The 19,683-nt window shown below is 35.7% G+C and overlaps 1 protein-coding gene across 10 annotated transcripts in view; it reads right to left on the minus strand.

Moving 5' to 3' along the window:
- The window catches only part of spir (spire type actin nucleation factor), a 212,838-nt gene that overhangs the window by 69,372 nt on the left and 123,783 nt on the right, over positions 1-19,683 (minus strand). For all 10 annotated transcript variants that reach the window (XM_089727154.1, XM_089727152.1, XM_089727151.1 and 7 more), the window contains exon 3: positions 16,342-16,468. In XM_089727154.1, the coding sequence (XP_089583280.1) occupies positions 16,342-16,468 (127 nt within the window). The remainder of the gene's footprint in view (positions 1-16,341; positions 16,469-19,683) is intronic.

The raw sequence follows: 19,683 nt of genomic DNA on the forward strand, positions 1-19,683 counted from the left end.
ACTCTTGTCAGAGCGGTCGTGGTCGTATTTTTTGTTTTTTGTTTAGATGGGTGGACGAGCTCACAGCCCACCTGATGTTAAGTGGTTACTGGAGCCCATAGGACATCTACACCGTAAATGCGCCACCCACCTTGAGATATAAGGTCTCAAGTATAGTTGCAACGGCTGCCCCACCCTTCAAACCGAAACGCATTACTGCTTCACGGCAGAAATACGCAGGGCGGTGGTACCTACCTGTGCGAACTCACAAGAGGTCCTACCACCAGTAATTACGCAAATTATAATTTTGCGGGTTCGATTTTTATTACATGATGCCATTCCTTCACCGTGGAAGTCAATCGTGAACGTGAGTACGTATTTCATTAGAAAAATTTATACCCGCCTGGGATTCGAACACCGGTGCAACGCTCAAAACGAATGCACCGGACGTCTTATCTTTTAGGCCACGACGACTTCAAATTAGAATACATATTAGAAGTCATACATTACACATACATTAGAATACAATACATTAGAAATTGTTTGCTACACCAATAAAAATATTTTTCTATACTCCAAATATACGTCATATTACAACAATTCCCGATCAATTACTGAGATCGTGTTAATGAAATAAGTGAAATATTAACGATACGTGCATGACATGTACAGTAACAGCTGTGATACAATAGTACATTGACTTACTACTCGTAATACGTGACCAATGTCAAGATTGAAGCTTTCAACGATTGCGATTGAAGTTAAGCCGCCCGCGGTGTTACGCAGCGCTATGAAGTACAACAGTAAGGCAACTTATATCCAAAAAACAGACACCATTTTTTTTATCTAAAGTGATTAGTATGGTCCAATGAAACCACAATATAATTTACCCAAATTGAGATATGAGGTTTAAATCTCAACTTCATCGAAATGATACATAATATGTCTTCAACAATTATTTATTGTTTTGCAGCATAATTAGACAAACCAATAGTGTCAGTACACAACACACCATATACTGAAGCATAATATACTGAAATTCGGAAACTGGTAAGTGAACATATAAAATACTAATATACTATTCCTTATAATAGTTCACGGCGGATGAGATCGCATGCATATCTTCGGATTGATCCAAAAGTATACTATTTTATTGAGATAAGCCGAGACGGGAAAAGCAATACGTTCTGCGCATTGTGGGAGCTGTAAACATTATTAGTTAAATATGAAATGAAATATGACTTATTAAAATTTTGAATAACATTAAGGTATAATAAAATTTTGCAATACAAATACTATTATTTCTCAGCCTATTTAAATTACAAAACAGTGAATCACAGAGAACGTACAACTTTAACGATGGTTTTAGAATCACGACATTTTATAGAATAAATTCTTAGACAAAGTATAGTTAAAGTTGCAAGCCTGTCTTCTGTTAGAGCTAATCTGTTGTATCTTCAATAAATATCCGATTGTTTTTAACTAGTCTTTCTGTAGTTGACTTTGGGCATTAATTATGTTTGCAATAATCAGATTCTTAAGAGAAATTAAAACCGTTTTAAAGTTTAGTTATTTTGAAACCACTTCAAATGAAGATATTTTGAAAATATTTACATAAATAATCATCATCCTAATTATCCTCATTCAAGTTTTGTATTAATTAAGAAACAAATGTATCAAAAAATTGTTTCTGCAATTTGAGCGAATTGTCATAAGATTCTTTAAGAATTCACCAGACGACGTAACTTCAATATGCTACCTTAAAAAAATCGCGTTACTGTATCATAAGTGTGTTGTGCAATCATTGTACGATCTAGTGGGCTTGCGCAATATTCGTCACGGGGCGAACAGTGTCAATAGACAATAAGCGTTGCGTATCAGATCGTTCGTTGCTAGCTGTCAAACAGCAGAGTGCACGTGCTCACAACACAAAATATCGGCATGATTTTTTTTACACTAGAATGTACATGAGGTCAATATCGCAATTGGGTTGTCTAACTTCAAACCAAAACGTATGCTGCGTCGCGGCAGTAATAAGTCGTTGAACGTTGGCCGTCGTCTAGTCCCGATCTTAATCCGCTGGATTATGATTTATGGTCAGTTTTAGAGAGTACAGCTTGCTCTAAACGCCGTGATAATTTGGAGTCCCTAAAACAATCCGTACGATTGGCAGTGAAAATTTTTCCCATGGAAAGAGTGCGTGCTTCTATTGATAACTGGCCTCAACGTTTAAAGGACTGTATTGCTGCCAATGGAGACCACTTCGAATAAGGTTTTTATACTTTAAATTGTTTTATATTTATGTATTAAACTAACACACTGTAAAAGTAATAAATGTTATTGGCAATAGAAATTTTCTTTTATCCTTTGTCTCAGTATTTATGGCAAGAATAGGTATATATATATAAAGATTATCCGCCAATGAATGAATGAATTGATGAATGAATGAAAGATTCAACTACTCATTAACACTTTGACTGCCACGTAAGTCACCTATGTTCTAGGTTTCGCACTGAAGTAATGATGTCTATTTCTGTTACTAAGCGCCTGGATTGCCCAATTTTACGTTCTTTTGTTTTAATGAATGTTTTAGTATTTTATGTCTCTTAGAAATAGATTCATTCTCAGCACCTACCGATTCGTCTTTCTCAGAGTCTACTAGATATTTCGGCCTTTTAATAAGAAGATCGAAGAGAGAAATCCCACATGGCAGTCAACGTGGTAACAAGGTTTTAAGCGTCTTATCATCCGTGACTACGAATACTCTAAGGTATTTGAAACGTCATAATAAATATAATGCCAAAAATGTACGCAAAAACTTAATATTTTTTATTTAGCACAAGTTTTTTGCCACTAAACAAAAAAACATTTTTGGCCGACCTAAATAATGAATATTACGCAAAAACAACTGCAGTAAAATGAATACGTAATGTTAATATGTAATATTGTTAAACAAGGTTATAGCCCGTAGTAAAAGGTATTGCTTCGTATAATTTAACTATTAAATTTGAAAAGAATCTTTTGTTACGCAAAATCTACAAAGCTATTGAACTTTCATACTTAAAATAGTAACGATTGTGTAGGTACATAGTATCAATGCAGAAGTTTATGATCGACTTTAATAAGGAGATAGATTAATTATGTTTTTCACTAATTAAAATAATATAAGCAACAACAAAGATTTTTGAAGCTTATATTTGTATTGATACAATTAATCATAGATTATAAATTAAAATATGGCGATTGTTACATCGCGACCGGCGCCAAAATCTGTTGGCAAATAAATCTCTGACCACAAATCGCTTCACACGACAGCTGGGCGCCGACATGATGTTGCCAGTGTTACTATTGCAGTACGAGTGACGGGAAAATTACAAGAGTTTTTAGAGAGACATAAAGAAACTAGTGAAAAATCAGTCAGTCAGATTTACTTGTATGCATGATTACATTCCGACAGAAATAAGCAATCCACCCACACAATAGGATCTACTATTAGTAGCCGAAATCAGTATTAACAGAAGAATTAGGATTTACATTTAAGAATTAAATGGCAATGGTGGTAGAACCTCTTGTGAGTCCGCTAGGTACCACCACCCTGCCTATTTCTGCCGTGAAGCAGTAATGCGTTTCGGTTTGAAGGGTGGGGCAGCCGTTGCAACTATACTTGAGACATTAGAACTTAAAAAAAATCAATAAATTAACTACTTTTAAAACTTTTAGCCACGAGCAACTGCAGGAAGATCATCCCTAGCGAAATTTAGATGCTTTAAATATAGTAAACTATTTGTAATAATAAAATGATTTTAACACATATTTTAAATTTGGAATTCTAAATGGAAAAAGTGCAAAGGTTTTAAAAAAAAACCCATTCGTTCAATAACATTAGAGCCAACTTTCGCTTTGGTAAAGTTGGCAACATTGCAGGCTGTCAGTTGTGACCGTATAATCTATGATTGGGAAACATAATATTTATGAGCCCTCACTGCCAACTTCTGTGACTCAGTCGCGACATAAACCCCTGATACTTTGACCCTTTGTCTTCATATCAATCTATGGAATACTTATTACAATAGAACTGAATAATGGTTATTGAGACTATTAATCGCTTTCATACATGAAGCATACCTACATGAAATATCAGTATAATATTTCACTTTCATTTTAGTTAAGTGCTTGCAAATCTTTGTAAAAATAAGTCGTATCACAAAAATATTTCGGATATACGTATGTCTGAAAACTTACATCTATATTCAAATTGAAGAAAATCTACAGTAAGTCAGTCAATATTTTTTTTTTTCAATCTATTAGGACTGAATCACAAAAAAATGTTTATAGCTGTATAAAAAATCAATACACATAATTAATTCATTCAAAGTTTAATATAAAAAAGTCATTGACATTTTCATATCGAAACGTTACTAAGACTATAGAAATGATTACAAAAACGTAACTGTGATTGGAGAAGAAGCGATAAAACGTTGTAACATCAGTGATATCTGATTGTACACTCACCTCGTAAAAGGTGAATATCTGTTCAATTTACTTTGTACGGCCATACATTTTGAATGAGAATTTCAAATGCATCCAACGGGAATACGTTTAAGAATTCGGACGCGGTTTCGTCTTGATAACGTGCTAGTAATGTAATAAATTAAGAAACGCAATTTACCTAATAAAAAAAGTTCTTTTTTTTTCCAAGTAATTTGAAAATAGCAGTTAAGCTTTTTTTTATGTAAAACATCTATACATATTTTGGGCAATGGCGGCATTGCGTTGCATCGTCGCCTAGGCCGGATATGGAGTTAGCAGCGGCAACAAAAAGGGCTATCGTGGCTAGCCGTTTTTTCAAAGAAGCCCACGTGGATACCGCCACCCATTTTGAGACGCGATATCTATGTCTAAAATTTGTACAGTTAGAACGGCTCAGTTCCGTTCAAATAGTAAACACAGAGATAATCAAAGGCCCAGACCCAGACATTCTAAAGGTACATTTTATTTTGTAAGTGAACATTATAACGTCTTAAAACTATGTCAATGTGAAAGCCTAAAGGATAAGACGCCCGATGCATTCGTATCGAACGATGCGATTGTGCCGTAGTATGAAACCCACAGAAATCTTTAATTTTTTGTAAAGAAATACATGTTTAAGGAATGTTCACGAATGACTTTCACGGTGAAGGAATATCATGGGGTATTAAAAACCAAACCTGTAAATTTTTTTGTTTCCATATTTACTTGTAGTATAACGTCTTTTGTCGTATGGGTAAGTACCACCACTCTTATTATTCTTATTTCTTCCGCAAAGAAGTTGTACTCTTTCTGGTTGGAAGGGTGGAGCAGCCGTAGTACTATAGAACTGAGACTTATAACTCTTTTTTTTTTATTGCCCTTGTAGGCAGACGAGCATACGGCCCACCTGATGGTGAGTGGTTACTGTCGCCCATGGACTTCACAATACCAGGGGCAGAGCCAAGCCGCTGCCTACCGCTTAAAACTCTCCACAAGACTCGTTTGAAGAAGGACATGTCATAGCGCTCGGGAAACACCGTGGAGGGGAGCTCATTCTTACTCACTTTATAAGTTTGTTCGGGACAACTCGATTTCGTTTTAAAATATCCATTCTAATGTACATTGATCCCGCAATTCATAATTTCATTCGTATTCCGGAAGCACTTTGCTTGATTTATTAAAGCAATTTCCATCAGGAAACGAAATCATACAAGCTAAACAACATTTAATAAAATGACTAATAAAAGTGTAAGCTTATTTCGCCTAATTATAATTATCGTATTTTGTTTATATTAAATGTACGATTTAGAATTTTCAATACGGAATAATATAATATAATAAATATGTATCTAACAATAATTACAATAGATAGGATTGTGATCCTACAACAGTTTGATTGTTCTCCACATATCTACCGTGAACTATTCGTGTAGTTCAGTTTGAATAGTAGAAAAGCTTTTAATACTTGTAACCTCTATATGAGTCGACTATTATCAAAGCCGGCAATGTGACTTTTGGACAATTATTGGTAAATCAGAAAAACGAATTATTGACTTTGTATTCCATTGGCAGTCACAAAACTCTTCTGAACGACATCTTAGATAAATAACAGGTTAACTATTAACCTTTATTTAATGCAGGTTTTGAACCGTATTCTTTGAAGGAGACGATTATATTCAAATAAATCTGTATTGACATATCAATAACATTTTTTTGTCCAAACGCACAGATTGCCACCTTTGATAATAGACGACTCATATGATTTATGACATAAATCTTAAAAAGAGGTAAATATGTTATACAGGTGACATAAATGGTAATTTGAATATTGAAACATTAGAAGAAGGAACATTAGAAATATTAAAAACATTTTTGAATATTGAAATATAAACAACATAAAAACTGGTGAAGCAATAGTTTTAAATGTTGTTTCTCTTTATAGAGCAACTCAGTTTGTGTTATAGTTTTATTGGGCTAAACTTTATTTTGATGTGAATAAAATAATACATTATATACATAAAAAACAACAGTTGAGACTTCGGCCTGAAAGATTGTATTTACATTGTAGTATCAAGGCATCCGACCCCATCACTGAAGTTATCATTCAAAGTCAAGCTGTCCGTCAGTAATTTTCACAAGAAGTTTGGAATTTTTTTCTGTATTGATGACGATAACCACTTGCAACCGTTGTGGTCATAAACTGGTCTGCTATTGTTGGCAATTTACCCCTCAATATCAAGTTAGACGTGTAAGGTTTGTTGTAAAATAATTAAAACAAAACTTATTAAAATTGAGACAATATTGGAATTGCCAAATAGCAACACTGTTGGTGGGAGCAACAGTAGTAGTGGGGACGTGACATAATAAAAAAGGCGGTAGTAACTAATTTATGTGTATTATCGATGGGCGGTAAAAACGTCAGAAAAAGCGATGTATTCTGTAGCGAGCACACATCTAAAGATTGTACAAGTGAAGTTAAAAATAAAGTAGTACAGAATTAAGTGAACTATTGCAATCTGTGTATTTATTTCCTGGCTTTGGAAGCTAAGTCAACAGACGTATATTTCGTTTGCCAATGTACGATACTAAAGTTAATATTTCGCAAAAACCTCCTATACAGGGTCCGTCAAGGATGAATAAAAAAAAAATCACACACTAAGAAACTTTACATACTTTAAGGTTAAACACTTAACATGGGAAAAACGGAACAAAACCTACGTAAGCGCACACATAGAATTCTGACTACCTAGTTTTTTAATGACCATAAAACATTTACGACCTATAACAATTTGACACAACGAATATTTCACGTATAGTAATTCCACCGCGCCGGCTAAATCGGTTAGTCGTCGCTTCGTTCCAGAAAGTTCTACGGAGGCAAACGGGAACGTATAACAGTGCATTTTAATTGCCAGAATGTGTTAAAGGTTAATAAACAGTGTTATTGTTCAGATAATTCTATTTTGTTTGTCGACTTCTCTCGGGAAAACGTTCGTGAATCGATAATTAACCGCGTTTGATTGCTATTTTCGACGAGACAAAACACATACGGAAGGCTTATTTTAATCAGGATATTCACTGTTTATGTCGTGTTATTCCCGGAATAAATAGGAGTAAGACATATTGGATTCCCTCTTGCTGTGTGCTAAATTTTCATTTATTTCGGCCGCGAAAAACTCGTTCCTTCGGATCTAAAGGCTAGGATAGCATTTTATGCAATGGTGCGAGGATTCAGCTGAAAAGTGGGTAGGACCTCTTGTGAACTGGTGGTAGGACCTCTTGTGAGTCCGCGCGGGTAGGGTACCACCACCCCGCCTATTTCTGCCGTGAAGCAGTAATGCGTTTCGGTTTGAAGGGTGGGGCAGCCTTTGTAACTATACTGAGACCTTAGAACTTATATCTCAAGGTGGGTGGCGCATTTACGTCGTAGATGTCTATGGGCTCCAGTAACCACTTAACACCAGGTGGGTGGGCTGTGAGTTCGTCCACTCATCTAGCAATAAAAAAAAATAGATTTGTAGTGGGCAACACCATTTACGGACAGCGTTTAGATTATAATTATGATTAATCATCATATCGGCTCCGAGACCTCATAATACAGTTACAGTTTAAATACAGTTACATTACATACATTACAATTTACATGTTCAAATCAATTCAATGATAGTTCTGATATCAAGCTTTTACGTGTATAGGTGTACGGATCATTGACATTTACATCACAGCGTAATACACTCATTATAATTCGTCTACAACTACGGTCTGGAGTTTAAGGTTATGCAAGAATGCGCCACGAACGGTGACTAAGAAGTTAGATTGATGACTGTCGATTGAAATGCAGTGCTTAATTCAAGTTTAGATGTATAGTGAATGTTTGTTACATGCACCGTCTGTTAGCGTGTGTTCAGTGTTATGACGTTGCAGCGGCAGCGCGGGAATTAACCGGCATTCTGTCGCTAGGGAATCATGTGTTCCTGTTTGGAAAGTGGGTCAATCATCTTGCTGTATTCATTTTATAATGTCTATGAATTTCAGGAACCACCTTCAATATATGATGGTCAATGGTCTATAAACGTCAGTAAAAAAAACACTTTGAAATACAACAATACAATTCTGAAAGACTTATTATGCTAGTATTATATTATGATAGAAATTTACTGGTGGTAGGACCTCTTGTGAGTCCACACGGGTAGGTACCACAATCCCGCCTATTTCTGCCGTGAAGCAGTAATGCGTTTGAAGGGTGGAGCAGCCGTTGTAACTATACTGAGACCTTAGAACTTATATCTCAAGGTGGGTGGCGCAATTACGTTGTAGATGTCTATGAGCTCCAGTAACCACTTAACATCAGGTGAGCTGTGAGCTCGTCCAACCATGTAAGCAATAAAAAAAAAAGAATGCAATTATTATTGTTAGGTTCTATCAACGTAACATCTGAGAAAGTTAACCTCATTATTTCTCAAGGAGGCGTCGTCTGGACAAGCACTGAACATCGCATAGGCGGAGAACTAAGTACCTTGGACAATAATCAGAATATGTACGTCCATTATGTAAATATTATGTTGCGAAAATTGTTATTCGTTTGTTGGTTATGAGCCTGCCTGTAGAAACACTCATGTTTTCCGGTTTTGAGGATGAAATATCCAATATATTAGCTTATAAACACAAACTCACTTTCGCTTTCAAATTTTGTTAGTACTATATGTGTCAGCATGTACAATTGTGTTTACAATGTGGTACATATGGGCTTTTGTACATATTTAATATCAAATGAGTAAGTAATAAGCTCGTTTTCCATTATGATAAATAAAAAAAAATTAAGCTATTATCGTGTAAATGCGACGGTCGACTTGTGTTTCTTTTATAACGTATTTTCATATTTACGAATTATTGAAAACTGTCTAGAGTATCTTATTATTAATCAGGGGTATCTGCATTATTATAATTAATACCCATACACAGTAGGTATTATTTAAAGGATTATTATTAAGCTTCGCACGTTTCATGATCATTCTATTCGTTTAACTTGCAGCTTCACCAAAATATCCCGGAAAGTCATGAAATGTGAAAACTTTCTACAAATGTTATTGACATGTTTTTATTGTATTATGCAAAAAAAAATTAGCATCGTGATTCATGCACCAAAAAAACTTCTTAAATTTTGAACAAAATAACTTCAGATAAACTTCAGTCCGTTACGATAGGATTTATCGGAGTAATATCTTCATTTCGAAAATCAAAATAACGATGATGATCGATGACGATGAAAATGACGATGATGATCAGAATAACGCCGAAGTACCATAGAGTTTGACTTGCTCGGTAGAGCTCAGGAATAGAAGTTTTTGTGAAGACAGACAGAAGATATCGGCAGGAGCAGAGGCACATCCAAGCGACTACTGATAAAACTCCACAAGTTCAACATTACAAAATTTATTTACTCGTAATATAACCGGGTACTGATCGTAAATTGGAAATCAACAGACTACTCAATTAGCATAGCATAAAATAATGAACTGTTGCTGTTGCATTGCTAACAAACAAATCTTTCACAATTGCAATGATGAATAAGATATTATTCATATTACGTAATTAGGCATAGATATTTACTAGGTGTGCATTATTCATGAGAATTCGAATTAAACAGTAGCCGTTACAATTTAGTGTTTTATAATTAAGTTACTAGCGTATTTGATGAATTTTTGGACGGTAGTGAATTGTTAGAACGCAGACTACCACTAGTAATGTGTGTGATTTTTTAAATAAAATATAACCCCACCCATGCCCACCGACATGAATATTTTGGACAATTTAAACCTTTCTTTAAATAAATTTAAGGTGTTATGTGAATAATTTAAATAAACTAGATTTAATTAAATAAAATACGCATCTATCCTATGTTACTTTCAATAATTTAATCCCAAACAAACAAGAGAGCTGTATATCAATTCCATTGAGACAAACCGAATGAATTAAACATTTGCTTTTACATAAACATTACCTGTTGAATGAAAGAACATTGACCGACGACGTAATATTTGAATGTGAACAGCAAAAAGTGTTACATGTGGTTTCTAAGAGACACGATATCAAACTTCAAGTGCGGAATAAAGGATAAAATTAGGGAATTTACAATTGCATCTTTATCATTGGGTTAAGTAATATATTAGCAATTTATCTGATGTAAGTTATTAATGAAAATATAAGTTCTATAATAAGGCGTTTGGGCTATTACAATTTAACTAAAAATAAAACGATAGACGAATGACATTTTGATGCCGAAACAAATATCCAATTTGTAGTTAAATCAAAACCATTAAAATTTTATTCACAATGAACTAAACTATTCATGCCGTGGGAAGAATTTACTGACAAAACAAACGTGCGTATATGTATGTCATAAATATAAGCTTTCTTCAATGAGAGGCGATAGTAGAATTTCATTCCCGCCTTCACGGTTTGTGAGCTGTAATTAGACGGACTAGACTAAGTAGAGAGGTCGACACGACTACAAGAGAATTTAATATATTAATATTTTTTCGAAATAATGTGCTTAATTTAGGATAATCGTTACTAAATCGATTATATGTCGAAAATCTTTCCAGAAAGTTCGGACGATTTGATAAAAACCCAATCGATGAAAAACCGTCAGATCCTTTAATCGATATTGTCATCGGCGGAATGTATCGACAATAACGAACGTAAAACGAGAACAATCGCACCCGGCACGTCGTTCATTGTGTACACCACGCGTTCACCTGTCGAGCGCGACCGACTGACCGATATTAACCTCTCTCGATCCAATCAATACTCTCGATATTATACTCGATCGCCCACTTGAAACTAAATCAACAGTTACAGGTCACGGAATGCCCATGAACATCGTGATGGGAAACGTCCGAAAAACTCCCGATTCACCCGTCGATAGAATCGATTTTAAATCGATTCATGATTCGATAGTCACAATCGGGTTTACGTCGATCACGGCACTCGACGCGTTCCAGTTTCCGTACACGGCTGCTCCCTTACAAACCTGCTTGAGCAACAGGCGAATGCAGGTGTATATTTTGATTGGCATAAAACGAGATTGAATACGAAACGGCGCGTTTTCCGGTGCACACAACTATTAAAACGTAATAAATCTGCACGTTCACCGTCGTGAGCTCTCGGAAGCTGTAATTGTTGAGACGAAGAAATTATGATTCGATTATGAATCGAGACATCGGGTCGAATGAAACACTTGCAACAGTAAAACTATGGAAAGTGACAAGATAATTTAGATTGAGTGTCCTCATGAGACTTCCGAAGGTTGATGAAAGAGATGGAAGCACGGATTATTTTGTATCACAATATTGTTTTTAGAATGTTTTCATTACTTTTGAAAAAATATTAAAAAAAACTATAAGGACATCCACATATACAACAAACAACGTGTCTTGTGCATAAAGTGAATGCAGTATAATGCATATTTGGTGAAAACAAGTTGCCATTCGATGCAACCATTCGATTTTGATGATTGTTACGTACTACATCAAAATGACATTCCTTTTTTTACTGCCCAATTTAATAACGGTGTAACTGGATCTCATTTGTACAACTGATTACATACACGACCAGAACGTAATTACAAAATTTGGACTGTTTCTCAGAAAATTATTAATATTAACAATTACGGAAAAACTGGATTGCATTCAGATTAAGTAATTGCATGCGCGGCCTAAAAATAATTATAAGATTTGGAACTTATTCTACATGAAATAATTTTAATAACTTACAAAAAAATATTAAAATTAATATGTATATAACCTCTGCCGTTTTAATTTAGCCAAAGCGACAAACAAATTAATAGTCCTAAATTTAATCTTCACCATATCAATGAAATTTAAATAATTTTAACAACAACGGACAGGAATTTCTAGAAGAACTAAAATATTGCTTTACCCACGTCCGTATCCCATATCAGCTCAAAATGGTTTTGTAATGTTTTCAAATGTTCCAAATTCTATGCAAAACAGTTTCACGTAAGCCCTCATTTAATAGTTTCGAAACAAGAGCACATAAAGGACATTAAGATTACCATAATGTTCGAGGCGAAAAAATTACATTGAATAGCAACCAACTTGATACCGAAATACAGTCATAACTTATAACTTACAATACAGCTTAGTGTTTGAAATGAACGTCTAGGCTTAGGTTAGGAGCGCCTAGCGTTTGGTTAGGAGCCTTTTGGTATCTGTGACTCTTCTGTAGTAGAATTGCCAGTAACCACACTCGTCGAATTCGACAAAGAGTTCGACGTGCAGCCTAACCCATGCATCAGCTTGCAGAGTTTCTCGCCGAATCTTCTCAGCGGGTCGCGGTTCCGATTCGGTAGTAGATTCCTCCGTGAAGCAGCTGCTCTCGAGTTGTTTAAGTCTCATTTGGAGGCGCTCGGGCAGCTGTTAGCTAATCCCACCCCTCTTGGCTGAGCCTTTGCTCGTCCACCTGTCCTGGTGAACCTGGAAAGGCCACCGGGCCACCAGTAAAGCATCAATCATAAAAAAGTAGAATTGTATGAATCGAGTTTGAGTATATGTCTTATACAATTATTTACTTACTATAAGATCAAAACGCGATCTAGTGAGGAAAGATTCGTTAAAATCACAACACGACCTGCGGACAGTGAACGATGACCGTTCAGTTTCGTCACATGATTCCTAACGGTGAACTTAGTGTACACAGAGAGCGTTCGCACGCACGACCACCATCAAACTCCAAGTTGGATTGATTGTAGAGAATTTCCTTAAATTTCGGGTAATTTGTAATAGTGCCATTCCCACATGGAATACGAATTTTGTGAATGAAGAATGAAGATCACTCAAAGGACTCAAAAGACGTTAAATGCTTCTGCGACTATAAAAATATTAGTATTATTCAAAACAATTTTGTGGTTTTAGTTGGCCGTGTACAAGTAAAGTCTCAGTTGTTAAAAGCAGGTAAACCGTTTTTTATAGAGTAGTATGTAATCACATTATGATCACGATCTTTTTTAGGGGAAAATTCTTAACTAGATATAATACTTAAAAAAAATATCTAATCTACGTACAAAATCTGATCGTTTGCTAAATACTCGAAGTTTATTAAGTCTATATTTACAAGAATTGGTCGCATTAAAAGTAAATCAATAACTCACTTGCAGTTTACTTTGGCCCCTAATGACATCACACGTCACAGAGCTATTTAGGGGGATTTAAGTAAGCTTACGCAGCAACTTGATCAGTCGGAGCTTGCAGATTGTAAAAGAAGAGAAGAGAACATCATAAACTTGTGCTAATCAAAGCTCAACATGGATAAATGCGGACTACTTATACTATTCTTATACGGCTACACTTATTATGGCAAAAAATAAAAAAAACCCACCGCAAAATTTAGAAAATGAGGCAAAACTTTTAAGCAAATTAAAAAACTTAGTTGGCAATACCACTCTCAGCAAGAGATCGACACCGAACGACAAATTTCAATCTCCTCACGAACATTCTACGTTTATCCAAAACAAATTGTCAGTAATAGAAATTCATGCGTGCTTTATTCAGTTTAAATAACATTTCGGTTCGATGGAATTGCTTTTGGGTTTCTTGTGAGAAATCATCTCGTGAAAGAGGAGATTTACTAAAAATGGCAATACTCCTACTACAAGAAAAGGGTTGAGATAAATTAAAGGTACTATTTGGGTTACAAATAATATTACGGTTGGTCGGAACCGTTCTGGATCCACCAGGTGTGTAGGGGAGCTGACGAGGCTCAGTCCAAAAGAGTCTTTGCCAACATCTGCCTTGGCAAGAGCAGTAAATACTTCGCTGAATCTACCACCGGACCGGAATCGCCACACGCTGAGAAGATCCGGCGACAAAACTCAGTGAGTTGTATCCGTGTGTGTGGGTTGCGTTTGAATACAATAATAATAGTACACTGCTGTAGCTATCAAATTATTCATAAGCAACTTAATCACCATGACACACACGCAGCGGCAAATTTAAACACATTTAAAAATTAAGTCATGTAACGTTTAAGAAAAGAAAATAATCTGTCTGTCTGTCTGTTTGTTCCGGCTAATCTCTGAAATGGCTTGACCGATTTTGACGGGACTTTCACTGATATGTAGCTGATAATATAAAGAGTAACTTAGGTTACTTTTTTTAGACTATCTTCACCCTGCGGTACGACAATAACCGCGGGTAAGATCGCGGGACTCAGCTAGTGCTAAATATATTTTGTAAGAAAAAAAACACAATATTTTCGTTGCGACAATATTTATAGCAAGAATGAGTAGTACATCTCGTTTTATGGTATCCATTCTCAAAAGAAATACAGTCGTGCATCTGAATTTCAAATCTATTAGTCCCCAACAAATCGAACAGTGCTTACGACAATTTCCCTTAGAGCGGTTCTTGCTGTATCGGTACATCGTGACCCTGGGAAAGGTCAACAGGGTGAAAGTTCGGCTACTGGAGAGAACTGAATTGCACTCCAAGAAATAACTCAATTGACTCGAATTGAGTGAGCGTGACTCAAATAAAACATAGCAAACATATTTTTTTTGCAGACAACAATAATAATAAAATATTTATACCTGTAGTATTAAAGTTGAATATTGCTTGAGTAATTATTATTTATGTCGACTTTAATAACCAATTAGCATTAGAAACGACATGCTGGTGAATAAACGCAATCGACCAATCAATGCAAAAGTTCAATGAAATAAATTAATAGTCAGTTATAACATAAAAATTACGCATAACTCCTCGTTTATTAAGCAAGGTATCTCTCCAAGCAGTCAGTGCATCATAAACGTTATGTAATTTTAATTGATGAAAACAAATCAAAATATACAAAAAGAAAAGTTCATCTTCATCTATATGAAGATGACTACTATTAATTGTAGATGTTTTTTTTTTAATTTACTTTCGAGGCCATATTAGAGTACGACGTGCCTGTCGGTGATTCGTTATCGATGCTCTTTGATACCAGTATTACCTGCGACAAAGCTGAGACTCTGCCTATCGCTTAGTTAGGACATAGCGCCCGAGAAATATGGTTTACGAGAGGCCATTCGATAGCCAGATAGTATGTGGCAAAAAAAAATTAATTGGAAAACGCATTCTGGATGAGCGCAGTCTTACCTTGTGCTATGGATGAACTCTAACTCCGGGGGCGAACGAAATCATATCAAACCATTATTAACTAGAGCACTCCATGGAACATAAGGTATAGAACACAGAGAGAAACAACAAAAATACAAAATTATTAAATTCTTACTAAAATAAATTACCTTTTTTATTTTTCGAACGAAGATTACTGGGGGCCCGGAAGCATTTCCAATTTTAACAGCACAAGTGGGCGAGTTATCACATATTTGTATGTTAAGTAATATTTGTATATGTGGGAAATGTATGTTTAAATTATTATTAAATATATATATCGTATTTTTACATTAATTTATATCGGTTTTTTAATTAGATGTTTGTTGACCTACCTACTTATCTGTGTATGTTTATTAAATCGATACACAACTTCGTATTATTCACTTGATTTAAGTAACGTTTCTATTAGAAAATTACCCCTCCAAAAAATAAGGGAATGTTATTTTTAGTTTATACAGTTTCTAACCATCATATCCGTTTCTGACGTGAAGAAATTAAGCGTTCTAAATCGACAGCTATTATATAATACAATTAACATTCCGATTATATATGACATCTATAAGCTCCGGTCACTTAACACCACGAGGACCGTGAGCTCGTTCAACCATCAACGCAATATGTAAAAAAAAAGTACATCTTGGCTCCAACGTCGATAGCAAAATTTCCAACTCACCAACTAGATCACATGACGTCATCTCGGTGATGAGCCCCTCGAGGTCGGGCGAGATGAGCCTCTCCTCGTCCTCCGCGTGTGTGTAGTCCAGCGCATGGTATATTACGAGGGCCAGGTTCACCACCAGCTGTAACAACGGAAACACATACCTTAATCACACTCTTCATATTTCTATAATCGCTTTTACAAGTGAAGTTATTACTATTGGAAATGATTAAGGACGAAAACATCATCGGTAAAAGTTAATTTCAATTCGCGTTTCGAAACACTTCATACATATAATGCAAACAATAAAATGCAAATCAGTGAACAAAAAACGGATGAAATAAAAGTAAGAGAAAAGGTCCCTCCCTATGGCAGGCACGTTGCCATGTATAAAATAATATAGAGAAACAATACAAGGAAGGTTCACGTCAGGCTGGCGGCCAATCGTAAATCTCATGCCAAATTCATACGTAGTATAGTCAGAGTCAATACCGCGCCGGTCCCACATAATGTGAAATAAAGGCCGGTAGAAGAATAAGATTCGGTAATTAATTAACACCCTTTGAATTTACAAGCACAAAACTGTAAATCAAATTCTAACAAGAAACAAAACAACAATCTTCTGTTACAACAAACCATCTACATGATAGATTCTTATTGATTCGAATAAACCATTATTGAAGTCTTCTCTGGCCTACAATAATATTTATCTGAACAATTACAGAATAGTACAAAAAATGAAGAATGAAGAAATAACCAAATTAATTTCAACATCATCTCGACTATATCATATCACAACTAGACCACGGCATTCACTAAATTAGCATACACATTCATAAGAAATGGATGCAACAATTCGAATAGGTGATGCGCCCGCCGTGACTATCTGAGGCATGATGCGGAACGCCATGTTGCTTAACCTGTGAATAGTATGATCGACGAAACGACGTAAGGGACATGTTTTTGAGATCCAAAAACCCTAGAAGGTAGTCTGTTCTATTATTTGTCACTCAGACCCCCTGTCTATGAACAATCTACTTAAATCTATATCTATCTATCTATATAAATAAAAAATGAATTGCTGTTCGTTAGTCTCGCTAAAACTCGCGAACGGCTGGACCGATTTGGCTAATTCTGGTCTTGAATTATTCGCGGAGGTCCAGAGAGGGTTCAAAAGGTGAAAAAATATGAAAATGATCGGAATTATATAAAAACAAACAATTTTGTTTTTCTTTTGATGTGTCCCGGTCGGACGGATTCTTTTTGTTTTTTTTAAGTTTATTTTATACAAAAGCTTACGTCTTTTTTATCGATTGAGGGACTACGAAGTCTGCCGGATCAGCTAGTAGTATATAAAAGTATGAATGCTATAGTTTACAAGGCGACGGTAACTGCAATCAGTGCCGTGTTACAGAAGACAGGCGATTGATGATCATGAAAAGAGAAGGTGCCGTCATAATGTCAACAGTTTTCCATTACAGTGCAGTAAATTCGTTTCTAAGCTTGTAAAATTTGATTGACAGTGCCGAACTTGTAGATTATGTATTGCAATAAAAGCGAAAAAAGTTTAATTACCATTATTATCAAATTAAAGATTCTTTTTTAAAGTTTTTATGACATTATTAAAACTACCTTTAAGGTTTTATCTGCTGTTTATTATTTTCATCTCATCAAATCCGACATTTCGAATACCTTCCAGTTTTTTTGGTCACGGACACAGACGACTAAGATGTCATTCATCGACATTTGTATATACGGTGTTCACTACCGTCTGATTTGCTTAGAAAAACAGATCCATTACGTTTATTCTCTTTTACTGGGTGTTTATTTGATATATTATTATGTATGTATATGTTTATTACCTATATAAGTATTTCTTTCAGTCTCTGATACCCATAACACAGAATCTTGATTGGGAGCCGGATGACCGTGCTTGATTAGTTCCCAGTTATTTCTTTTTAATTTATTTATTAGCCACTCGACTCGGGAAAACCGAAGAAAATTCTATTTGTAGTGCATAAATTGTATTAAATCAATTTGAGTAGAATATTATTATTATTTTTTTATTGCCCTTGTAAGCAGACGAGCATACGGCCCACCTGATGGTGAGTGGTTACCGTCGCCCATCGACTTCAGCAATGCCAGGAGCAGAGCCAAGCCGCTGCCTACCTACTTTTAGTTGAACATGCCGTAGCTTACATAGAAAAACTTTACATTTTAAGATTTTGCAATTCAACAATTTCGAATTCTCAATGAATACAATATGAACATCAAATCACGCGTGTAAGCTGTCGCATAGGACTATTTAAATCAGGTACGATCTATGTGAATGCAGCCGCGCCCGTGCGTCCTGCGCTGCACACTCCATTAAACGGATGTTTGGAAACAAGATTAATGACAGGCCAGTTTCGTTCAATGCTAGGTCCGCGCGTAGGGCTGCCGTCACAAGCTGACTCCAATTATAAACCTAATTAATTATATCCAAGGAATATATACAAAGAGTAGATCTTAGTTCAGACTTGGATTTGGAAATTCAGAGTTATTTTTTTATGGGACGATGCGGTGGGGTACCCTAACCGGGAAAAAACGTCCGTAACGTAAGATTTTATTATTTATGTATAGTCTTAGTATGATGGCTATACAGTGTCTAATGTACAGTCTACGTGATGACGGTTATTATTATTATTCATATAAATAGCTGTTTCTTTGTATATTATTATAATAATTATTTTCTTTATACCTCGAATAGAACTTAAAATTAATATTTTTATAATAAGGAACTTCGTTCGTATCCGGTGTCCCACACCACATATTTTTTTTTGCATACCTGTTGGCATGCAGTCCAAATAATAATCATACAAAGTATACTGGTGGTAGGACCTCTTGTGAGTCCGCACGGGTAGGTACCACCACCCCGCCTATTTCTGCCGTGAAGCAGTAATGCGTTTCGGTTTGAAGGGTGGGGCAGCCGTTGTAACTATACTGAGACCCTTAGAACTTATATCTCAAGGTGGGTGGCGCATTTACGTTGTAGATGTCTATGGGCTCCAGTAACCACTTAACACCAGGTGGGCTGTGAGCTCGTCCACCCATCTAAGCAATAAAAAAAAAATATATATATATTATTAGAGGCGACTCCCTCTTAAGTCAAAATCGATGGGCGGAGCCATTGACGAGGAGCACTCACGTGGACTCGTGACGTCATCTGGAGGGGCAACCGACCGACCAGCGGGGACATCACGCCACCTCGGATCACTTTTGCTGGAAGCGCGCGCTTCGTTCACTTGTCTTAGATTTAATATTCTGTGTCGATCGTTCCTACCCACTTTTGTATTTTTTTTATTTATTTAAATTATT

Source organism: Bombyx mandarina, chromosome 04 (assembly GCF_030267445.1).
Source record: "Bombyx mandarina strain Sakado chromosome 04, ASM3026744v2".
Taxonomy (NCBI): domain Eukaryota; kingdom Metazoa; phylum Arthropoda; class Insecta; order Lepidoptera; family Bombycidae; genus Bombyx; species Bombyx mandarina.